Source organism: Aulonocara stuartgranti, assembly GCF_965226115.1.
Source record: "Aulonocara stuartgranti genome assembly, chromosome: 16".
Taxonomy (NCBI): domain Eukaryota; kingdom Metazoa; phylum Chordata; class Actinopteri; order Cichliformes; family Cichlidae; genus Aulonocara; species Aulonocara stuartgranti.
This window is the reverse complement of record NC_138952.1, coordinates 21,996,554-22,017,520: the sequence shown is the minus strand read 5'-3', so window position 1 is coordinate 22,017,520 and position 20,967 is coordinate 21,996,554. Positions and strand designations below refer to the sequence as shown.

The following is a 20,967-nucleotide window of genomic DNA, read 5'->3' as shown; positions in this document are numbered from 1 at the left end:
CATTCCCAGCAGTCAAACGCTGAGGTGTGAGTATAATGCACTGGTCTTTGTTTTTCAGCAAATGGGCCTGGAAACCTTGTAAAAGTTGGTGGAGTCATGAAATAGGACTATTATATCTAGATTCTCAATGAAAGCATAAGCCAGGCTACCGAAAAACTTGGACTTGAGCAGCAATGAACCTTCCAATAAGATAACGATTCAAAACACAGAGCCAAATTATTCAAGAAATGACAAAAAAATGGATTTGGAGTGACACACCCAGAGCTTCGGCCTGAACACTACTGAGAGTTTGTTGACAGAGTTACAGGTCATGGGAAGGAACCCCTCAAACCTTAGGAACCTGGAGAAATTAACTAAAGAGGGGTGGGCATAAACATGGTTACTGCGGTCACAATTAAATAATCATGACACCAAACAACTGAGCAGGAAATGTGTAATTCATACTGGACTGAGCACTGCGGACTGAAAAATGTCACGAATAAATGTTCGGTTGATTGTGGGCACAAACTTAAGACACAAAATGCCTCCTTCAAGAAAACTAAATGTTTGCAGCGTCTTATTTTGTGAGGGGTCACCACAGTTCATCACCTGCATTCACCTCACCTTATCCCTAGCATCCTCTTCTGTCACAACAACCCTCTGCATGTCCTCTCCTTTACTACATCCACAAAGCTTCTCTGCAGAAAGTGTGTAGAAAGTTCTTTCCCTCCTGTTTGGCAGCTTCATATTCATATTTGAACCAGATATGGTATATCACGCTTCCATATTGAGTGTCCAGAGATCTACTCCTGGTTGGACATGCTAAAACTCCACTACATACATCTGTGACACAGCCCTATGTATGGCATTTAACTCATTTCACAGTGGTGTCACCAACATGCACAGGGGTACACCAAAAATAGAATTATATCAATTTGTTCTTTCTAAGGATAAATGCTAAATATTATGCATTTTTAAAGTTAATTTCAGTAAATGCAATTGTGTATTGTGGTCAATTCCAGTAAAAGTAATCAGCCACTTCACGTGGGTTTGCATCATCATTTGAGGTGATTATATGTATAATGCACTGTAATTAAAGGGTCACAGTCAGTGAGAAATCAATATATTCTGGGTTTCAATGAATAGAAAGAAAATGATCTACATGTGGGTATGTTAATCACTGAGTTCTGACCGTGTGGCAGGGAACAGTGAGTGGTTTGTGGCTGGGCGCTGTGGCTGCAGTGTGTTTGATTTGTCTGGTCAGGTGTTCCACCCAGTCCTGCAGGTCCTGCTGGTTGGTGCATATCACCAGGAGACGGTCAAACATTGTGCCTGCAGGAACAGGGACAGTATTGTTTAAAGTGTTAATAAAAATCCACAGGAATGAGTCAACATCTTGCTTGTAAAACGTGCCCTTACCATTGAGCTCGAAAGCATTTCTATGGGCTTCGCAATCTTCTAGTTTGGTTACTGTCATGCCTGCCAGGGGCAGTTTTCCCTGGAGAGTGAAATAACCACATCATACACATGACATGCAAGAAAAAATAAAACAAACAAATAATTTTTTTTAAATTTATTTTATATATATATAAATAAATGAGACTACTGACCTGGAATATGAAGCCACTCATCCTGGGGCTGGCAGACAGCATGAGGAGGATGTGGGGGAAGAGCATGAGGTAACGCTCATTTTTCTCCTAAAGCAGAAAGTGTAGAGAGTATGAGTAAGCATTTCTTTGTACAAATAGGATGCCTTTAGCTTGTATAGCCCACTTCAAAGTCTACAGATGAACAAATGGCTGCAGCAGCAAAGGTTAGGCAGGTATAAACAGTAACTGTTTTTAGCTTTAATTTAAATTTTGCGAGTTTTGGGACACATTTCTTTACCACTAACTTGAACTTTAACAGTAATTATTTTGACTCTTTGCATTGAACTAACTATTTGTACTATGTGTACAAAAGACTACAATTTATGCACTTTAATATTATATTTACAGGAAGCGAATATTGCAGCAGTTTATAGCAGAGCGAAGTATAGATGAAGGAGCCAAATAAATACCTCTGACAGCTGACTCTGGACCAAGACCTGGCTCATGTAGATCACAGAGCCTAAGGTTTTGATGTCATCCCCCTCCCACAGCCGGATGGATTCTGTAAGAATCTGCAGCTCCAGCTCCTTTCGTTTCCGCACCTCCTGGCACTGAGCCTGGCGTGAAAGAGACAGACGGCTGTTTCAAAATCTTTTCTTAAACCACTTCATTTCATAGAAAGTCTGGTTACGTGTTGTGTCTGTCTGGAGAGGAAGCGAGTTCAGCTTACCGACAGACTTTTGAAAGACGACATGCACTTCTGGATGTCTGGTCTGTCTGGGTGATTCTCCTAAAAAGGGCAGGCACGTTGTACATTTAACAAAAAAAGCTAAACACAGGAGCTGAAGAAAAATGGCTATCCAGTGACACACACACCTCCATGTGTCTCTCGAGCTCTTTAAGTAGTGTGGGGTATTTGTCCAGCCTCATAAAGGGTTTACTGAGGCCTGTGGTCAGGGTGAGGATCCCGGGACTGACAGCACCGCGCCCTTCCATAAAATCTCCCAATACATCACTGCAAGAGAACCAAAGACAAACAAAACATTTAAGCTACACCACAAACAGCATCATCACAGGGTCTGCACGCAACACATAAGTTGGCTTTGTTAGTTATTTAATAGTTTTAAGAACCACTGAAGGTCAAACCATCCTAATTGGCATTCTGATTGTGCTGCTCACTCCTGTTACCTTCATAAGGAGGCTTATGGAGGCAGCTAGACCTATTATTTCAATCAATCTGCACATTGTTTTTTTAAAAATCTGACTAATCTGACTGACTATTAATCTCTGGCTTACTTCCACAGCTTGTCTTTTATTCCGTCTTCCTTCTCTCACCCCAACCGGTCACAGCAGATGGCCGCCCCTCCCTGAGTCTGGTTCTGGTTTCTTCCTGTTAAAAGGGAGTTTTTCCTTCCCACTGTCGCCAAAGTGCTTGCTCATAGGGGGTCATATGATTGTTGGGTTTTTCTCTGTGTGTATTATTGTAGAGTCTACCTTACAATATAAAGCGCCTTGAGGCGACTGTTGTTGTGATTTGGCGCTGTATAAATAAAATTAAATTGAAATGAATTCATCAATGCTCTGTAAGAATGTCAGAAAATCTTGACTATTCCTCTCACTGTGACTTAAAGCCCAACGTGAGATGTTCACTTAGAGCCATAATTTGTTGAACAAAGATACTTTTTTGGTAATATTGCCTCTGTTCACTACCACAGAGGACTTCATCAAACATAAAACAATGTGTCAATATGTGAATTGCTTTTAGCTTTTTTTATACACAGTCCTCCACTTTCAAAAGGCTAAAAACACATTTTTATAAAAAAATTTAAAACCCAGTTTTAAAAAACCCACCTCTCATAGCTACCTGTACACCCTGGACAGGTTGCCAAGCTGACACAGGGCTAACACAGAGAGACCATATACAGACAATCACTTGCACTCACAGGCAAAATAAGATTCATCAATTAACCTAACCCCACTACCTGAATGACTACGAGAACCCACCCAGAGAGAACCCCTCCCAGACACGGACACAGGGAGAACATGCAAGCTATACCCTGAAAGCCCCGACCAGATGGTGGAGTCAAACTCAGAACCTTCTTGCAGTGAGGCAACAGTGCTGCCCACTTTATAAAGTCCGTATTTTGTTTTTTAAATTGCTACCCATTTGTCTCATATGGTATAAATTTGAAAATCCTTAGTGAGTTATCACATTCACAAGATTTGTTTTTAGAAAACCTGACCTCTTACCTACACTTTGAGGTCGAAGTCACTGAGTTTCAAATTTGTTCAAGGGTTTTTTAATAGACGCACCTATGATATCAATTTGATATCCTATATCGCCTCATTCGAGTTATTGTGTTCATGTAACGACATTACATCCATCAGGCTCTCAGGCTGAGGGGTAAAATGATAAATAACACACTGCCTTTTCAGCACCTCCATATGGACAGCATTTGTTACAATCCATCCAGGCAGTAACGTTAGAAAGCCTATGGACACGTTTAGAATGACGGATAATTCAATAAGTATCTACAAGGCTGACAAACTTCATATTTCAGATGCGACTCAGGTGAGCTTCTACAGCTCACTCGAGATAATCTCTCTCAATTTTCTGTCCTCTAGAGGTCCTCGCAGCTCCTTTAAATTTCATGTTACTAAGACTGCTGAGCAAAATTTACATTCAGCCTATCACCTCCAGATAGAGTTTGTGCTAATGCGTCAGACACATGAGTGAAAGAGAATACTGCACTTCCTCTTCTGTTAAAGCACAATCTGTCCAAACACTGATGGAGCATTAAACTGTTACCTGTGTGGTCATTCTTGTTGTTCTTGGATCTACTTACTTTGCTAATGGCTATCTTCTGGTCACTTGTTTTAATAACTAGCTGACATGCATCAGGTGAAATTAAGCCATCTCACAAACTTAATGGTTCAGTGTGCCCCACCTTAAGCCTCTTACGATGTCCCGTCTGTAATTTACTACTGCAAATACATTAAATTTAAAAAAAAAAACACCTCAACAGCAGTGTGTGTAACAATGGAATATCGACTGGACAGTGATGATGACAGTGACAAGCCTAAACAAGAGGAAGCTAAGACCAAATTTAACGTCAACAAGATTTGTTAACACGGTCATTTGTACGACCTGCTGTGCCACGTGTGGGAAAGGCCGACGTCACTGTTTAATGATACTAAATACAGCTGATATGAGCATACCTGTATTGGGTGAGTACATTAACTGCAGAGGGATGGTTCGAGCAGTAACCAACATAGAGAGCCTTCATCTGTGGCATGTGCTTGAGGAAGAAGCTGCCCACCCTTTGTTGGCTTTCTGGAAGCCTAAACAGATAAAAAACAAAAATAAAAAATAGGATCGCAGAAGGTCAAAATACACCTATATTAACTCTCCCACACTAAGAAGAGGCAATATGCACATATGCAGTGTAATTCCGTAAATTTCCATAGTCTAAGTACAGTCTAGCCCAATATCCCTGTAGTACATGCAGCCCAACACTAGATGTCCTTCTGTGTCTTGAGAAACAGTGAAGATGCTGCTGCAGTGGGGCTGTGTGTGCTGGGAGGGACTAACTTGGTGCACTCCTCCAGTGATTGGACGAGCATCTGCTGGAAGGTGCTGATCTCTTCCAGGTTTCCCAGAATCAGAGCCACATCTGAGCTGCTCAGTCTGGAAGAAAAAGTGATGAAGTACGGAGATTGGTAAAAAAAAATTATTCAGTAACACGTACAAGTAAGCCAAGGACTTCTGCCCACTTAGTCCTTTAGATTATGCAAAAAAACAAAAACAAACAATTCACGTGAATTTTATACATTTCAAAAGAACTGCATGTTATGTCGCATTATGTCTAAGTGAGTCATACTTTTCAATATTCTGAAGAGGTCGCAGGTAGTTCATCAGGAGACTCTGAAGGTCCTTGGAATATTCAGTCTCTGTTTCTAAAATGTTCTGTAACACCTAAAAATAAAGGAGAGAAATTAAATTATTATCTATAATAACAGACTTGTTATAGTCATTCAGAACGGCTATAACACTCATTCTGTTAAATATTTATTTGATTGCTTTCTAGTGCACACCAACATACAAGATTAAAATGTGGATGTAAATACACAGTGTATCAATTATTTTCACAATTTCTGTCAAGGTAATTAATAACACAAGAACAGAAGATGCATACATAATTTGATCTTCAACAATAAATAAATGAATAAAAACATAGCTTTGGGTTCAGTGCTGACCTCCAGCATTACATTTAAAAATGGATTACAATGCAAAATATTTATAACTCCAATAAGGGGCAGTTTTTTTTTTAATAAAATCAGTATTTTTTTTTTTTAAATATTCATTTAATGCAGTCGGTTGTACATAATCAGCCAAAAGACCCACATATACAGATAACCATACACAGAGTAGCTACTATGTGATAAAGATGCAGTGTGATAAAACAATTTTGCCCATCATGTAAGGCAAAATAACTGAGAGGACAGCTTCTTTCAGTGAAGGTCATTAACAGAAGGGAAAAAAGCAAAGACCCACACAAAAACAGGAAGACGTGAAACAAGAAAAGCCAAAGATAGTAACCACAGAGGTGCATGGAGGAAAATAATACTAACAGGAGAAAGCAAAAAAAAAAACTGTTAAGTTGCTTGCTTACCAAATTATAGTACGTCTTGCTGATTGCAGATGTGTCAAAGCCTTTAGGTGGGCTCTTAAGGGTGCCAGACTTGGGGGACACTTGTTTGTCTGCGATCAGAAGGGAAACAAATGATGTGATTGATGCAAGTATACACTGACCCTCAAGCTATTTTGAATTCAATATTACACAAACCACATCAACAAGCCAGTTTGTCTACCCACAGTTTATAAATCACTGCACACTTTATTAAGTACACCGTCACAGCACTAGGTTGGACCCCCTTATCCATTCAGAAGTGCCTTAATTCTTCGTGGCTCAGATTCAAAGTGCTGGAATCATCACAGTTGCTGTAGATTCTAACTGTAGCCTTTGAGTACAGTGAACTCACCGTTATATTTAAGAAACCAGTTTAAGCTGATTTGAGCCTCGCCATATGGCACGTTATCCTGCTGAAAAGCAGCCACGAGGAGATGTGCACATCATAATCATACAAGGATGGATGCATACTTCCATCCATTCCATCCATTCGCTTATCCTTTTCAGGGTCGCGGGGGGCGCTGGAGCCTATCCCAGCTGTCATAGGGCGAAAGGCAGGGTACACCCTGGACAGGTCGCCAGTCTGTCGCAGGGCCAACACACAGGGACAGACAACCATTCACACTCACATTCACACCTAGTGGCAATTTGGATTATCCAATTAACCTATCCCCACAAACTGCATGTCTTTGGACGGTGGGAGGAAGCCGGAGTACCCGGAGAGAACCCACGCAAACACGGGGAGAACATGCAAACTCCACACAGAAAGATCCCGGCCTGATGGTGGAATTGAACTCAGGACCTTCTTGCTGTGCAGTAACAGTGCTAACCACCGTGCCACCGTGCTGCCAGGATGCATACTGTCAGCAACAATAGTCGGTTAGCCTGTAGTGTTTAAATTAAATTACACTCAACTAACCGTGCCTAGGAAAAATTGCCCCCATCGCTACACCATCAGCAGCCTGAAACATTGATACAAGGCAGGATGGATCTATGGTTTCATGCTTTTTTTTGTCCTCATCATCTGAATTTAGCAGCAGAAATCGAGACTCATCTGACCACGCAACATTTCTCTAATCTTATGTTGCAGTTTTCAGCATGTGTGAATTGTAGCCTCAGTTTCCTGTTCGTAGCTGACAATAGTGGCACCCAATGTGGTCTTCTGCTGCTGTAGCCCATTTGCTATAATGTTTGATATGTTGTGAAATGTTACCGTTATCCTCGGTTGTAACATGTGGTTATTTGAGTTATTGTTGCCTTGGTATCAGCTTGAAAGATGCTCCTCTAAAGTGTGGCATCAACAAGACATTTTCTCCGAAAGAACTGTCGCTGACTGGACATTTTCTTTTACAAACCATTCTCTGTAAACCCAAGAGATGGTTGTGTGGGAAAATCCCAGTAGATCAGCAGTTTTTGAAATACTCTGACCAGGCCATCTGGATACCACTAAAAATATAAATTGTTTATACAGAAACCATTGGGCATACATTTATTTATTCCTTACGTAAATAAAGAAAACAACCCAAGCCAATTAACCGCCATGTTTTGGGTCACAGTGCAAGCAGAGTCATTTAAACTCCCACCAAGGTTAAAATATTCGAAATACGAGACACGGTGCACTTCTCTTGGCCTCAAGTTTCCGAACCACAGTTTTAGCTTGTTAAAATGAACCCTTCATGCAGAGAAAGCACATCTTGTGTTACTCGAAAACATCTTCACAGTGGCAGCGCTGTGTCACTGGCATCTCGACACAAGCGGGAAAAACAAAAGACTGCAGCAGATGTGGCACTACATTACTGTCACGGCATCGGGTGGAAAGATGGTGACAAAGGCAGCTGTGAAGCCGTGCAAATGGTTAGCGTGACAGAGATTTCTCTTTAGTATACTATTTTCCACAAAGGTATGCAGGGGCAGGAGATTTATTTAGAAATACGTGGACTGAAGGATGCAACTGCCAATTTTTTATGTTGCAACAAACACAGTGTGATGAATCACTACACTAAGGTATTAATATCTTGGTCTAGTGAGTCCAATTTTGGAAATAGCATGAGTGTCTCTAAATGTGAAATTTGTTTCAGAAATTCAACCAGTTAGTTATTAAAAGCACATCAGGAAGTTCTGCGTCTCCCATAAATTCTTAATCAGACCCTGTTAATCACTCATCAGGTTAGCCGAGGTACTTACCGGAGCCCTTGACCTCACGCACATAGTTGCTAGGAAACCAGCCAGTCTTGCCATTAAGCATCCCTTCCCACCAGCCGCCCTCCTCCTGACGAGTCACGCTGATGAAATCGCCCTTAGCAAAGGTGAGCTCATCCTCGTTGGTCTGCTGGAAGTTGAAACGTGCCTTGACCAGCAGCTGCTGTCCGCTGTTCTCTGACATGTCCTGGTGAAAGAGGCAGGAGCGTCAGCAAGGAGGAGGAGAAGCCAACGGAAATGGAAATAGCATTTGTAACCACTACTATACAGCAAATCTTACCATCTATAACTATTGAAGTCTTTGCTCTGATTTAACTAAAATGTGATAAACTGATTATTGCTATTAATATGTTGTGACAGACAGGCTGACCTGAACTGGTGCAAAATGATGGATTTCAGTAAGAGACAGTTCCTGCAGTAGAAACCTGAAACTTCTACAGTTCTGGTGATAATTTCTGTTCATTAAGTTTCCTACTTCTTAGAAATTTCTGACATAAAATTTAGACACTTGCTGAACAAGTGTCTAAAAAAAGAAAGCTTCTGTGATTTGCCATACCTCGGATGATGAACTTCATTATAAAGGCTACTCTCCTGGCACTGATCAAATTAGGGCTGTTCGATATAACGATATATTTCGGATGACGATATAAAAACGTCTATCGTTTCATTTTACAGTACCGTTTGTTTCGTGGTGTCGCAAAATAAACTGTTTACGGCAATATTTTTTCATCGTTTTGATGGTCACTGTAGTGGCTATATTAATTTCTTAAAGTTCTCTCTTTCTCTTATATTTAATATAACCACACTACAGACGGACAAGCACCTGTTTTTATGCATCGTCGTTAGCAACAACGATGTTAAAACCATCTCGTGTCCGCTTGTTTATGTTCCACACAAACCTTTCACCATAAAGCTCAAGATCCTGTTGAGACTTTTCAAAATAAACTGAATCACGTGAAAGAGCAGATTATTTACGGATGAGAAGCAAAAAAAAGCCGCCAGGTGCTAAAAAATAAACCTTAGACTCAAACGTTAGAACAGGCTTTTCCCCGCAGCACGCCGTGTAATAAATACTCACAAAGAAAACGGCGGCCGTTACAACTTATGTCTAAAAATGTATAGTTTCATGCATCTGTTAAAACACTGGACTCCAGGTACATGACGCGCAGCTGGAAACACTTCACGCAAGTCGAGCTGCCTGAGATTCACAGAATTTACAGAAAATGTTAAATTTTTGTGATTTATATCGCTATCAGACAATAGATGTCTTATATCGGGATATGAGATTTTGGTCATATTGCACAGCCCTAGATCAAATCCCCAAAAACTTCTCTATTCATCATCATCATTATCATCATCAAATACTTTTTAGACTAGATTTTTCTTCCAGGACTATGTTCCCTTTATGCTTTAAAATGGCTTAGGTGTAACTGTACGCCTCTTTCCGTGTATGAGGATGACATGCAAATTTGCTGCTGCCTCCATCTACCCCTGAGTCATTTGCCTGCAGCAAACTCTGCTCAGGCACTATAAAAGCACTTTTCAAAATGGCAGCATGTAATACTGGAGTCATGTGTCTGGACCGGAAACCAGTGAGCAGAAAAAAAGAATAAGAACAGACTGTTTGTGACACATCAGAAGTTCAATGTTAAGTGTTTTATTTATGTTCTCTAGAGTGTTAGAGCTGTAATGATAAATAACATATGCCTTTGACACATATCCACCAAATCTGCGTCAATACGGGTCAGAAGCACGTGTTGACCTTACCAGGCTGCGAAACTGGTTCTGCAGCAGCTTGGAGGATCGGGCCAGTGAAGCCTGAGAGGACAGCGACTCGAACGACTTGATGCGGTGGGCTGAAGAGTGTCGGGCGCACACCGAATCGCTGCCCACACCGATATCTGCGCAAGAGCGGGGAAATATAAATCAGCCTCATGACTACTCCCACGTCCATAATGACACTCTCACACACACACACTGCACATTTTTAACTGACCTGCAGTCACTTTATTCAGAGTAACCAAACTGCTGAGCACTTTGGAGAAGTTCAGTCCCAGCAGCAGGTCACTGGCCTCGAATGGCTACGGGTGAGAGACAAAAGAACATGAGCCTGACAGTCGGCCGCAGCGATGACAACACCGAGCAATCAGTCGGTAACAGTCAGCTGAATAATGTACATAACAAACACTATTGCAAAACACAGAGAGGATAAAACTCAAATATTGATGATTTTTCATTATTAGAAGCCAAACCATACAGGATACAGAGTAACACAGAGGCCATTATTTGGCGAGTTAAAACTTTTTTATCTTAAAAGAGATAAAGCATATTTCCCTAACATGACTAGTTATGAGTCCTTAGTAAGATGATATATCAATGCTGTATAAACAATAAACTTGTTCTACTGTTAAAACAGTTCTGCCTAACTCGGCTCGTTTTAGCAGAGTGCCCTCTGGTGGATAAACTATGCAACGACAGCACTCATTACATAGCTGAAGGGTGTTTCTCACATCTCTTTACTTTTTTTTAGATTGTCATTTCACTAGCTGGGACCACATCCTCAATTAGGTTGGACAGCATTCCTAGTAGATAATGGCAGATGGCGTAAGCATGAATTGAAGCCGCAATTTGGGGACTGGTGGTGGCTCCTGAGCAGATCCCCATCTACTAACCGTAATGAGAAGTCAATGAATTGAAAAAGGGAAGCTGGGTGGGACAGAAAAACGAGAACAAACAAGCTGTAGTGCCAGGGGATCATACATAGACAGACAACCAGAAGGGGAGTGTATGAGGTGTAATTATTATCTTATCAGCTGTTATAAATGCAGACACCAACATCGCCAAATAGCTAATATGTGTATTTTTATTATTGTTAGCAAAAATCACAAAAAGATAATAATAATTTTCTTTATATAGAATTATTTTTTTCATTTTCATCCATTCCAGCCATCATTATTCTTAACTGTTGTTTCCCTTCAGGGTCACGGGTGGGCTGGAAGCTCTCCCAGCTCAGTGGCTAAGAGCCAGGAGAGGCTGCTAGTTCGTCACAGGGCGAACACATAGAGACAGACAGCCATTGACATTCACATCTATGGCCTATTTAGAATCACCAGTTAACCTACTTTGCTTGTCTTTAACCTTCGGGAGGAAGCCTGAGTACCCAGAGAGAACTCAGGTAGGCTGAGAGAAAACGCAAACTCCACCGAGCAAGGCTTCAGTCAGCTGGGGGATTTGAACCCACAACCGTCTCTGTGAGGATATGATGCTAACCGCTGCAGTGTCACATCCTTTCATTTTGATCAGTGCGTTTTCGTACATCAACTCCTTAATGTGTGGGCTGCAGTACATTTGTGAAAACGCCTTAAGTGACAGAAACTGCAGACCTTGCATTTAATATACATAAGCAGGGAACATAATGTTGTTTACAACATTTTCAATCAGAATTCCTCAGGCTAGTGTGAAGTCTACTGTGTGAGTGACGTTTACTAAAAAACTAGAGCATCTAACCGTTTTGGAAAATGACATGAACTGAATACGTCTTTGACCTCTTTTGTAATACATCCTTTATTCAATCTGGTAATTTCAAGGAAATACAGATGTAAATGAAACAGAATGAACGTGAGCAGAAGAATCAGAAGACTGATGTGATAAGTATCCCTTATTTGGCTCTTTTCATGGAATTTCGTGACAACAACAACAAAAAGCACTGTCTGTCCCACCACCACCCTGACACTGGCCTCTCTAGTATGAATGGCAGTGACTGTATCTCTGTTGATGACTTAGGCTATCTCTTCCTGTGCAGTGCCTCCAAGTGATTAGTTACTCTCACTTCGGTAGCACAGAGGATGAGCGGCTGTGAGATACAAGTCTCTTTCATCTTCCGCTCTGATCGTAGACATGTCCTCAGGGAAAATGTGGATGACTGTTTGAGTGAGTGGTGTGGAACATAGAGTATGTAGGTGTTTGTGTGCTTGTGATTAAAAGCTACAAGACTCGCTGCCACTTCTCTAACATCTTAAGATTCAGTTTTAGACCCTTAAGATTTCTTCTTCAGTTTAAACAACAGCTTTTGCTTCACGGTGAAACATGACGAGTTATGTATATTAAAGATTTTTGCACGGCGATCATTAACATGACTAACGTGACGAGCTCCGACTTGTCTGCTGAGCCTCAGCATCATAGCCAGGTAATGATCCCCGCAGGCTGAAACAATGGTCCAACACCCTTCTGTGACTCAGCACGCTACAGCAGTGATACACTTGCTCTCACACCGTCACAGCTGAGGAAATGAGCAGTTATCTGCACAGGATGATAGAACAACCTGGTCCATATATACTACGTGTAATATGAGACTGAAGGATGAGTCGAGTAGATTATACTGAAAACAAATCAACACCGAAACAAAACTCTGAAACAAAAGCGCTCATATTAGGCGGACAGCGTTAGAGATGCTGTAAACTTACAGGCAAGGCAGCTAAGCAGTTTCCTGTTTGGCAAAACAGCAACAAACAACTCTTCACTGGCCAAGTCAGTCAGCTGATCTCAATCCAGCTGATCATGTGTTTGAATTCATGAAGACTGTACTCAGGACAAAAGGCCCCTGACAAAAAAGTCAAGCTTACAGACCAACAAGAGTTTTTAAAATCTTATTAGCTACTTTAGCCTTGCAGATTCATGGTGCTTACAGCAAATTGAAGGCTTTAAATAGCACGATACATGCCTTTTTTAAAGATCTCACTCGCTTTTAGTGCCTTAAAACTGTTAGATAATTTTTAACAATAAAACCGAAATCAACTTATCAGATCAGCGTAGCCTACAGACTGTATATAAAAGATGAGCAAAGCCACTGTAACTTCACCCATTTTGATGCCTTGACTGGAGAGTGTTACCCAATTGGTGTTTTGAAACCAGACATCACAAACGAGGAGTGGAGCTGTCTGAGTAAAAGTAAAAAAAAAAAAGTAAAGTGTGCGTGTTAGTCCCCATAGGGAAATAGTTCCTCTGCATTTAACCCATTCACCCAGTGAAGCAGTGGGCAGCCACCAGTGCAGCGCCCGGGGAGCAGTGTGTAGGGACGGTACCTTGCTCAGGGGTACCTTGCTCAGGGGTACCTCAGGGTAGCCGTTCAGTGGAGTCGAACCCCCGACCTTCCGATCATGGGGCCACCACTCTACCTACTGAGCTATCCCTGCCCAGTCTGAGTAAGACTGCATGATCAATTCTGACTCTAATGGGAACAACAGTTTACGAAATCATCATCACGTTTGTCCTAAGAAGTAAGATTAGCAATCGAACCCATGATGTCATCAGGAAAGTGTTTGCAGAGATCGCAGATCAATGGATCTAAGGGTTGTTTAACTGTAGAACTAACCAGAGTCACCCAGTCGGCCACTGCAGAGGATCCAGGTTTAAAGCCCTCGCGCTTTGTCTTCATGTTTCAGACCCAAACACTGTGTCCATCACTTATATTCAGTCTGTAGCCAACACTAGCAACCATAGACTGTTTGAGAGATACCTGGTGCTGAGTAACTATTATAAAATGGTAGCATTTACTCCTAATGCCACCAACAACACAAATACAATTAAGTTCAGTTCACTGATATGAATTGGTTTTGGCAAATCCTAGCAGACAGGTAGCAGCTGTAACACCCCTATTAATGCAAGCTTTTAAGACATCAGTTATAGGGACATAAAACGTTTTTTGTAGCTGGTCTTAAACATGTTTATTTCTGCTATAAATGGGTGTCTCAACATGGGAGTCTATAACTTTCTTTTTTCAACACCCTTCAGTGGTCATTTGAGGAATTTTTGCCACTTCACCGGTTTCATTTTTCAGCCCAGGGGGTTGCCACTTGGTGTAGACAGGTGGATTTGTTATTAGTCTCCGGGTTGGCATAGTGTTACTATTCCAGTGGGGCCAGAGGGGTAATGAGAGCTGTACTAACTGTATTTCCTCCTCTATAGCATCATTAAAGGGCCGTATTGCCAAGGTTCTGCTTAGACCCTCAGACAGCTGACACAACACAGAAATCCACTGAAAATAAAGACCAGGCTAACAAGTCTGATTTTCAGCGTTTGCTTTACAATTTCTTGCTTAAAAAGACAAAAACCTATTGATTTTCTTTAATGTGGCACAAGAACAAGACGAATTAAAATAAAAAACATTTGTCTCTTCAGCTTTCAACCAAGTGACATTAAACAGAACAAAGCTGAAGCCGAAGCACACTGATATTCTGGAAACCTTAAATAAACCATGCTGGACTCCAGGAAAGCTGCATCTTGAGCTCATCTCTGTGGCAAGCACTCAAAAAGCTGGTACCAAGATTGCAGTTTGATGGCACAGATACATAAAACGCTAAATCCTAAACGCTTTGCCTTTTCCAGATTCTATTTGGGATATCATCACTTCTGTAGGAATATGGAACTTTAAGTTTTATCGGGGTAGCTAGATGGGATAAGTTTGCTCTTTCTGAGGGACCACAGGGGTTATGGGAACTCCGATGATTCCTCTTCCTGTGGTCAAAGGCATTAATGTTGATGGATAAGTAACAGCAGGCGTCCAAATATCAGACGTGGTCGCAAGCATCTAAGCAGAATTATTAAAAATCAGATCGAAACGACATCGTTCCTGGTGAGATATTTCAACCACACATGGGACCGCAGCAAATCTGGGATGTCCCCACTCAGCCAAGTGTCCAGCTTAACTCTATTTAAAAGAGGTCGGCCAGAACTGCAAAAGCACAGTGCCCCCCCCCCCCGTCTTTAACATGCAAGCGCCCACTGCTCTAATCTACCATCGGACCAGTTACCCGGGGTCCGAGCCAGCAGTGCTCTGGATAACATCCATCTTTGCCCTGCAGCTGGTGAGCAGTAGGACTCCCATGTCCCAAATTACTGTAATCCTGCTCTCTACAGTTCACTCAAAAACAGTTTGCAAACAGCTGATCACACATGTGCACACGAGGATTGAACATCCTTTAAAAAAAAGAAAGAAAAAAGTGGTATTTGTGAGTGGTTCATCCTCAGGTAAAGTAACAGCCTGACACAAAAGAGGAGATAGGATGAGGACTATACGAGAAAGAAACACAGATCCTTGCTCAGCACTGCTGTCAGGACCTGTCCCTGCAGTCAGCCAAAGCAAAGGTCTTTACCAATAAAGCCATGCATGCACTCAGCTTGCTTTACTTGCATTTCATTCGTCTGTTACTACTAAAATGGCATGTTTCACACACTCAAATTGACAGTGCTTTTCCCCCAGCTCCTCCTCTTGTTCTGTAGCTGGAAGACTCACCAGGGAGAAGCAATGCTGAGGAACACTGACTTGCATTGTCAGAGTGGGACGGTTCAATGACCCCTCTATGCCCCAGCTGATACTCAGCCATAAACAGCACTCTGTCCTTAATTTGCAGACGAGTGGGGTTGGAAATTATACAAAATTATCCAGATATTTCTACACGGGCCCAGGAGTGAGGTGCTTAATCCGGGGACATGTTAAGACTTTACACCTTATTATTGTTATTATTATAACGCGTTAATAACCATGTTGGGACAAGACTGGCTTACATAACCATCCCCAGCCTCAGTGACTTGTTCTCAGAGACATGTTTATAGGGTGGCCAGTGTGAAATGGTGGTGAGGGTAAAGCCACGCATGAGCCCGAGGACAAAGCTATCTGGATTAATCAGACAGCGTAAACACAACACGTTCCTGAGACTGCGCGTGAGGAACGTGGATATTTCCACAGTATCAATCAGAGCCCACCGAAGTGGCTAAAATACTGCACATGCATCCACCTTACGGTAAACAAAAAAACAAAAAACAAAGCTCTCAGCCGAGCGATGGGTGATTGTTCTCGCTTGCTAATTCACTCCTCCTCCCACTCTGTCAGGGGCTCCGTCCCTCCACTCCATGGACGCATTGTCCATTGTCTCCTCCTGAACATGCAAACTCTACGTTTCATACAGCTTCTCTACGTGGTTAAGTGATTGCAATCCCCTCTACGCACACCTAAAATAAATCCGAGAGGGTACTCACCTCGACGCGGAAAGCCGTGCAGCCCTTCAGAAACTCTTTTATGTTGCTCAGGCACTCGCCGTCGTTCTTCGGTTCTTGGTAAACCTGAAAAAACGGAAACGCTGGTCAGGAGTTAAACTTCCAGTTCACGCTCGCCTCTCTCACTGCGGTTGCGTGCGGCTTTCATTGCCTTAAAAATCTATCTTCTTCTCCTTCTTCTTCTACGACGCGCATTCTACTGTCTCCCGTGTGTGAGCACTGACCGGGCCTGACACTCCGGGAGGCTGAACACAACCCCCCCTCTCAGCGGGGAAGTGGAAGAGAGTGCAGCGCTGGGTCGAGGGAAATGACGTAGACAAATAGGGATGCCCCCCTTCCCCGTCTTCCCCACCCCACCAACTTCTGATGTTGCTTTAGCATGTGAGTGCACTGGTTTTTATTCCTGTCCCATTTAAATTCGTGAAGAAGAATAATAAAATAAGGCAAAAATAGTGGGCGGTGTCGGTAAGCAAAAATATGATTTTATCCAAAGGACTGCAAAATTATGTTGAATCAGTAAAATATTCAAAACATGATCATCTTCATGATGATAAAGTTCAATCTACTAACAAAAAAATACATAGAATTAATAAAATAAATTCTATTTTAGCCTACTGATTAGTACATTTTATAGATGAAATCAAGCTTAGCAGTCGTTCTTGGTCAAACATATCTGCAGCATTCCTGTACTGCCGTTTCTTTTTATTTGACTTGCAGAGAAATATGAATGAACTTAGCACAAAAATTAAGGACATTTGCTTGTTTATTTTGCTTAAATGTTGCCATAATTGTGGGGAAAATGTATTTGCGGTTTGAGCAGCAGAGTTGAGTGTGTTGTTGCCCTCGCCAGATCCCCTCTGCCAGTGCCAAACAGCTTATTCTGCTATTGGATCTTGTTTGGTGTTGTTTATTGGTCTGGATGATTGAAGTCTAATAAAAACAACACGTGTTGGCAGTTTAACAATTTATTCATTTAACAAACAGGAGCTCCAGTAGCATGTGGAAGAACTGCTGTGGAATGGCGTCCCAGCCTTCGACCAGCATTTGTCACAAGTCAGCCAGTGTGGTTGTGTTGGTCACTCTGGCAGGAGCAGCACATCCAGGCTGATCCCACAGGGGCTATTCCATCCTCTCCACTCGCAAATTCTTGAAGTAGTGTCTGATATACATCACTCTGTGGGAGTGAGCAATGTCATCTTGGACGATAGAGTTTGGCCTCAGACTGTGGGGATGTGGGATTGCTACTGGTTGCAGAATCTCATCTCAAGCTCTCTCCAGTGACCTGGAGGCAATTTCAAAGGAAACCTTGTTTTTCCAGTGAGGGAGATGCCCGCCTTCACAATCACACTGCATACACCAAAAGCTGTTACCCTATTGGTGCATCAATCAGCATAGCGTTCTCCATATCTTCTCCACATTTTGAGCCAATAATCCAAATGCTGAAAGCAGAATATGAACACATCGCTGAACATAACGTTCTTCCGCATCCAGGTTCCAGTGCACATGTTGCAAACAAAAGCGCAAATGAGCCTGACAGTGAAAGGCAGGCCTCCCGGCAGCTCTATGAGACCAGAAATTGTCTAGATAGCGAGTCGTCGGCCATATTGTCCTGCAAACCTAGACTTCAAATCTGTAGAAGACTGCCTGTGGTTCCTAGGTGCTGACAGGTTGAGAAAACAGTCTTCATGTGGTGTCATCTTCTTGGGATACCCATTTGGTAGCCTGTCTCTGACATCCTCTGTTATATGGAAGTCAGTTTGGAAATGGTAGTAAGATTCACTCCAAATAATGCTGCACCTTGGTTTGGTGAAACATTAGCTTGAAGTTGCCCTTTGGCACAGGCCCTATCAAGATCAGTCAAATGTGGTATGCTTGGAGGAGACGGCAACTGACCGCTGTAGCAGGGTCCATGCTCACAGGTACTGACAATCAGGCACCTGATTGTCGGTACCTGCAATGCCAGAAGCTCAAAACAAGAGTCAGTAGCAAAATACGCTACATACTCAACTCTGCCTCTCAACTCACAAAAGCATTTTTCTTATAAATTTCGCACCATTTAAGGGGAAATAAACAGGCCTTCCAGAGGTGTAAGACTTATTGCTAAGGAGCATTGTTACAACAAATAAATCATTGACCAAACTTTATATTTTACCTTTCTGCTAAGTTTATCAATATATGTAAAAATGTCAAATGTAAAATGACAGAGTATTCAAGGTGAGTACCAGTTCAAGGATCTGGTATATGAGTGAAGGTTCCACAGGAAAAAACTCACAACATCAAACACTTCTCATTAGTTTTGTAATATGCTTCTTCACAGGACGCTTGTTTATGTTGGAAACTGTAATTTTCTGAGGTGACTTTTTTTTTCAAATCAGCTGTTTTGTGGGGGCAGTTAATGCTTGATGGTTGGTACTAGTATAAAGCCCTGATATGTGCTGTAAAAACACAGTAGACTAAGGAGGGAAATCCCTCTGTGAAACATACTGTAATAGGCTGCAGCTGTATCTAGCGTGTATCTAGTGGCACATCTGGCCACTTTATTAAGTCCACTGGTTGTTTTGCAAATATTTAATTAGCCAATCACATGGCAGCAATTTAGTGCCTTAAGGGTGTAAACATAGTCAGGAGGACCTGCCGAAGTTTAATCTGTATATGAGAATGGGAAAGAAAGATGATCTAAGCAACTTTAAATGGGGAACACTAGCTGGTGCCAGAGGAGCTGGTCTATTCGGAGTATTTCACAAACTGTTGATCTACTGGGATTTTCCCACACAACCATCTCTAACGTTTACAGAGAAAGGACAGAAAAACAGAGAAAATATCCAGTGAGTGGCAGTTCTCTGGGAGAAAATATCATGTTGGTGCCAGAGGTCAGAGGAGAATGCACAGACTGCTTCAAACTGTTGGGAAGACAACAGTAACACAAATAACTGCTTGTTACAACCAAGGTATGCAGAACAGCATCTCTGAATGCACCAGACAGTGTACCTTCAGGTAAATGGGCCACAGGAGCAGAAAACCACTTCAGGTGCCAGTTCACATGAGCTCACTAAATATAGAACGTTTGGTCTGATGAGGCTCGGCGTTTGTTGTGACGTTCAGATGGTAGGGTCACAACATATGCACGGATCTGTTGCAAATATGTCTCGAGTTCATGTCAATATGGACAAAAATCTCTGAAGAATGTTTCCAGCACCTTGATGAATCTGTACCAAGAAGAATTAAGCCAGTTCTGAAGGTGAACGGGAGGCCAATATGACTCTAGCAAGGGGTTCCTATAAACGGCCTGTGAGTGTAGTAACTTTTCTCTCTTGGCCACGCTTCAAGATTTATTAGCACCAAATGGAAATTTCACTTGTGATGGCAGAGCAATGCAGACACACCTGGTCACAAGCATAAAATAAGGAAACAGGTGTATCAATGGGGAGTCACTGCATGAATTTAAATTAAGTTTAAATCCACTATGGTGCCCCCCATGCCTTTGTTCTGTGCAGCTAGTGTGACTTGAACTGTTAATGAGCAAAATGTATCTTGTTTTTCTCTTGGGCCTCGTAAAATGTTAGCACGGGCTGCAACACATGGAAAGGGCTATCTCCTGTTCACATCTTCGGCTTTTTAGGTAGCTATCACGACTGACATATGGTCCAGCTGTGCCACACATCTTCCGATTTTGGCATGGCCATACTGTACAGTGCAGCCCAGAATGATAGTGATTGGTCAGCCTGAATTTGTGGTCACAGAGAGACACCCTACTTATTAAAAAAATGTAAACATGTCAAGACAGATAGGTAGATAGATAAAGTATCTTCATTTCATAGTTTTAGTTGTTTTTCAAATAAAAATTGTTCCTTGGATAGTGTATATTAATCATAATAATTTAGCAGACACACTGTATTAAAAATTCCTTCATCACACTTGGCTAATATGTCATTATTTGGCTGGTGCATGTTTTGGTTTAAAAAAAAACGTAATAACAATAATGATAATAATAATAATAATATTTCTATTCATTTACAGTTTCGGCTCATTGGATCTGAAAGCAGTTAAGAATTAGCCCGAGAGAGAGAAAATACATATTTTTATCTGGTTTTGTTTTTTGTTTTCCTTCTATTAATATGAATAAAGCTCATTACTCTATGTGGTGCTTGCACATTATTCATATGCTGGCATACCTGTGGCCACATAAGTGATTACTTTATCACTGCAAGCCTTTACACACACAAAAAAAAAACTTAAATGAAAATAAAGAACATTATTATTGTGACAGAAGTAGATTTAACATTATTGAGACATTATTTGCCCACACAGGATTCCACCCATCACCATATAAGGATAGGTAGCCTATAAATAAAAAAAAGAAAAGAAAAGAAAAGGGGGAGGCTGTCTTTTAGCCACCCTCAGATGTTCTCCTGCATGCTTGATGATCAAACATAACCTCCACCCCAGAGTGATATTTG

General features: G+C 41.7%; 1 protein-coding gene across 3 annotated transcripts in view; it reads right to left on the bottom strand.

Moving 5' to 3' along the window:
• Positions 1 to 20,967, bottom strand: part of arhgef7a (Rho guanine nucleotide exchange factor (GEF) 7a) — a 42,314-nt gene that overhangs the window by 13,583 nt on the left and 7,764 nt on the right. For all 3 annotated transcript variants that reach the window (XM_082507284.1, XM_082507286.1, XM_082507285.1), the window contains 14 exons: positions 16,493 to 16,576; positions 10,455 to 10,539; positions 10,226 to 10,359; positions 8,444 to 8,645; positions 6,242 to 6,330; positions 5,450 to 5,544; positions 5,161 to 5,256; positions 4,788 to 4,910; positions 2,445 to 2,583; positions 2,299 to 2,358; positions 2,039 to 2,185; positions 1,590 to 1,676; positions 1,399 to 1,477; positions 1,172 to 1,311 (listed from right to left, as the gene is read on the bottom strand). In XM_082507284.1, coding sequence (XP_082363410.1) covers positions 1,172 to 1,311; positions 1,399 to 1,477; positions 1,590 to 1,676; positions 2,039 to 2,185; positions 2,299 to 2,358; positions 2,445 to 2,583; positions 4,788 to 4,910; positions 5,161 to 5,256; positions 5,450 to 5,544; positions 6,242 to 6,330; positions 8,444 to 8,645; positions 10,226 to 10,359; positions 10,455 to 10,539; positions 16,493 to 16,576 — 1,560 coding nt within the window. The remainder of the gene's footprint in view (positions 1 to 1,171; positions 1,312 to 1,398; positions 1,478 to 1,589; positions 1,677 to 2,038; positions 2,186 to 2,298; positions 2,359 to 2,444; positions 2,584 to 4,787; positions 4,911 to 5,160; positions 5,257 to 5,449; positions 5,545 to 6,241; positions 6,331 to 8,443; positions 8,646 to 10,225; positions 10,360 to 10,454; positions 10,540 to 16,492; positions 16,577 to 20,967) is intronic.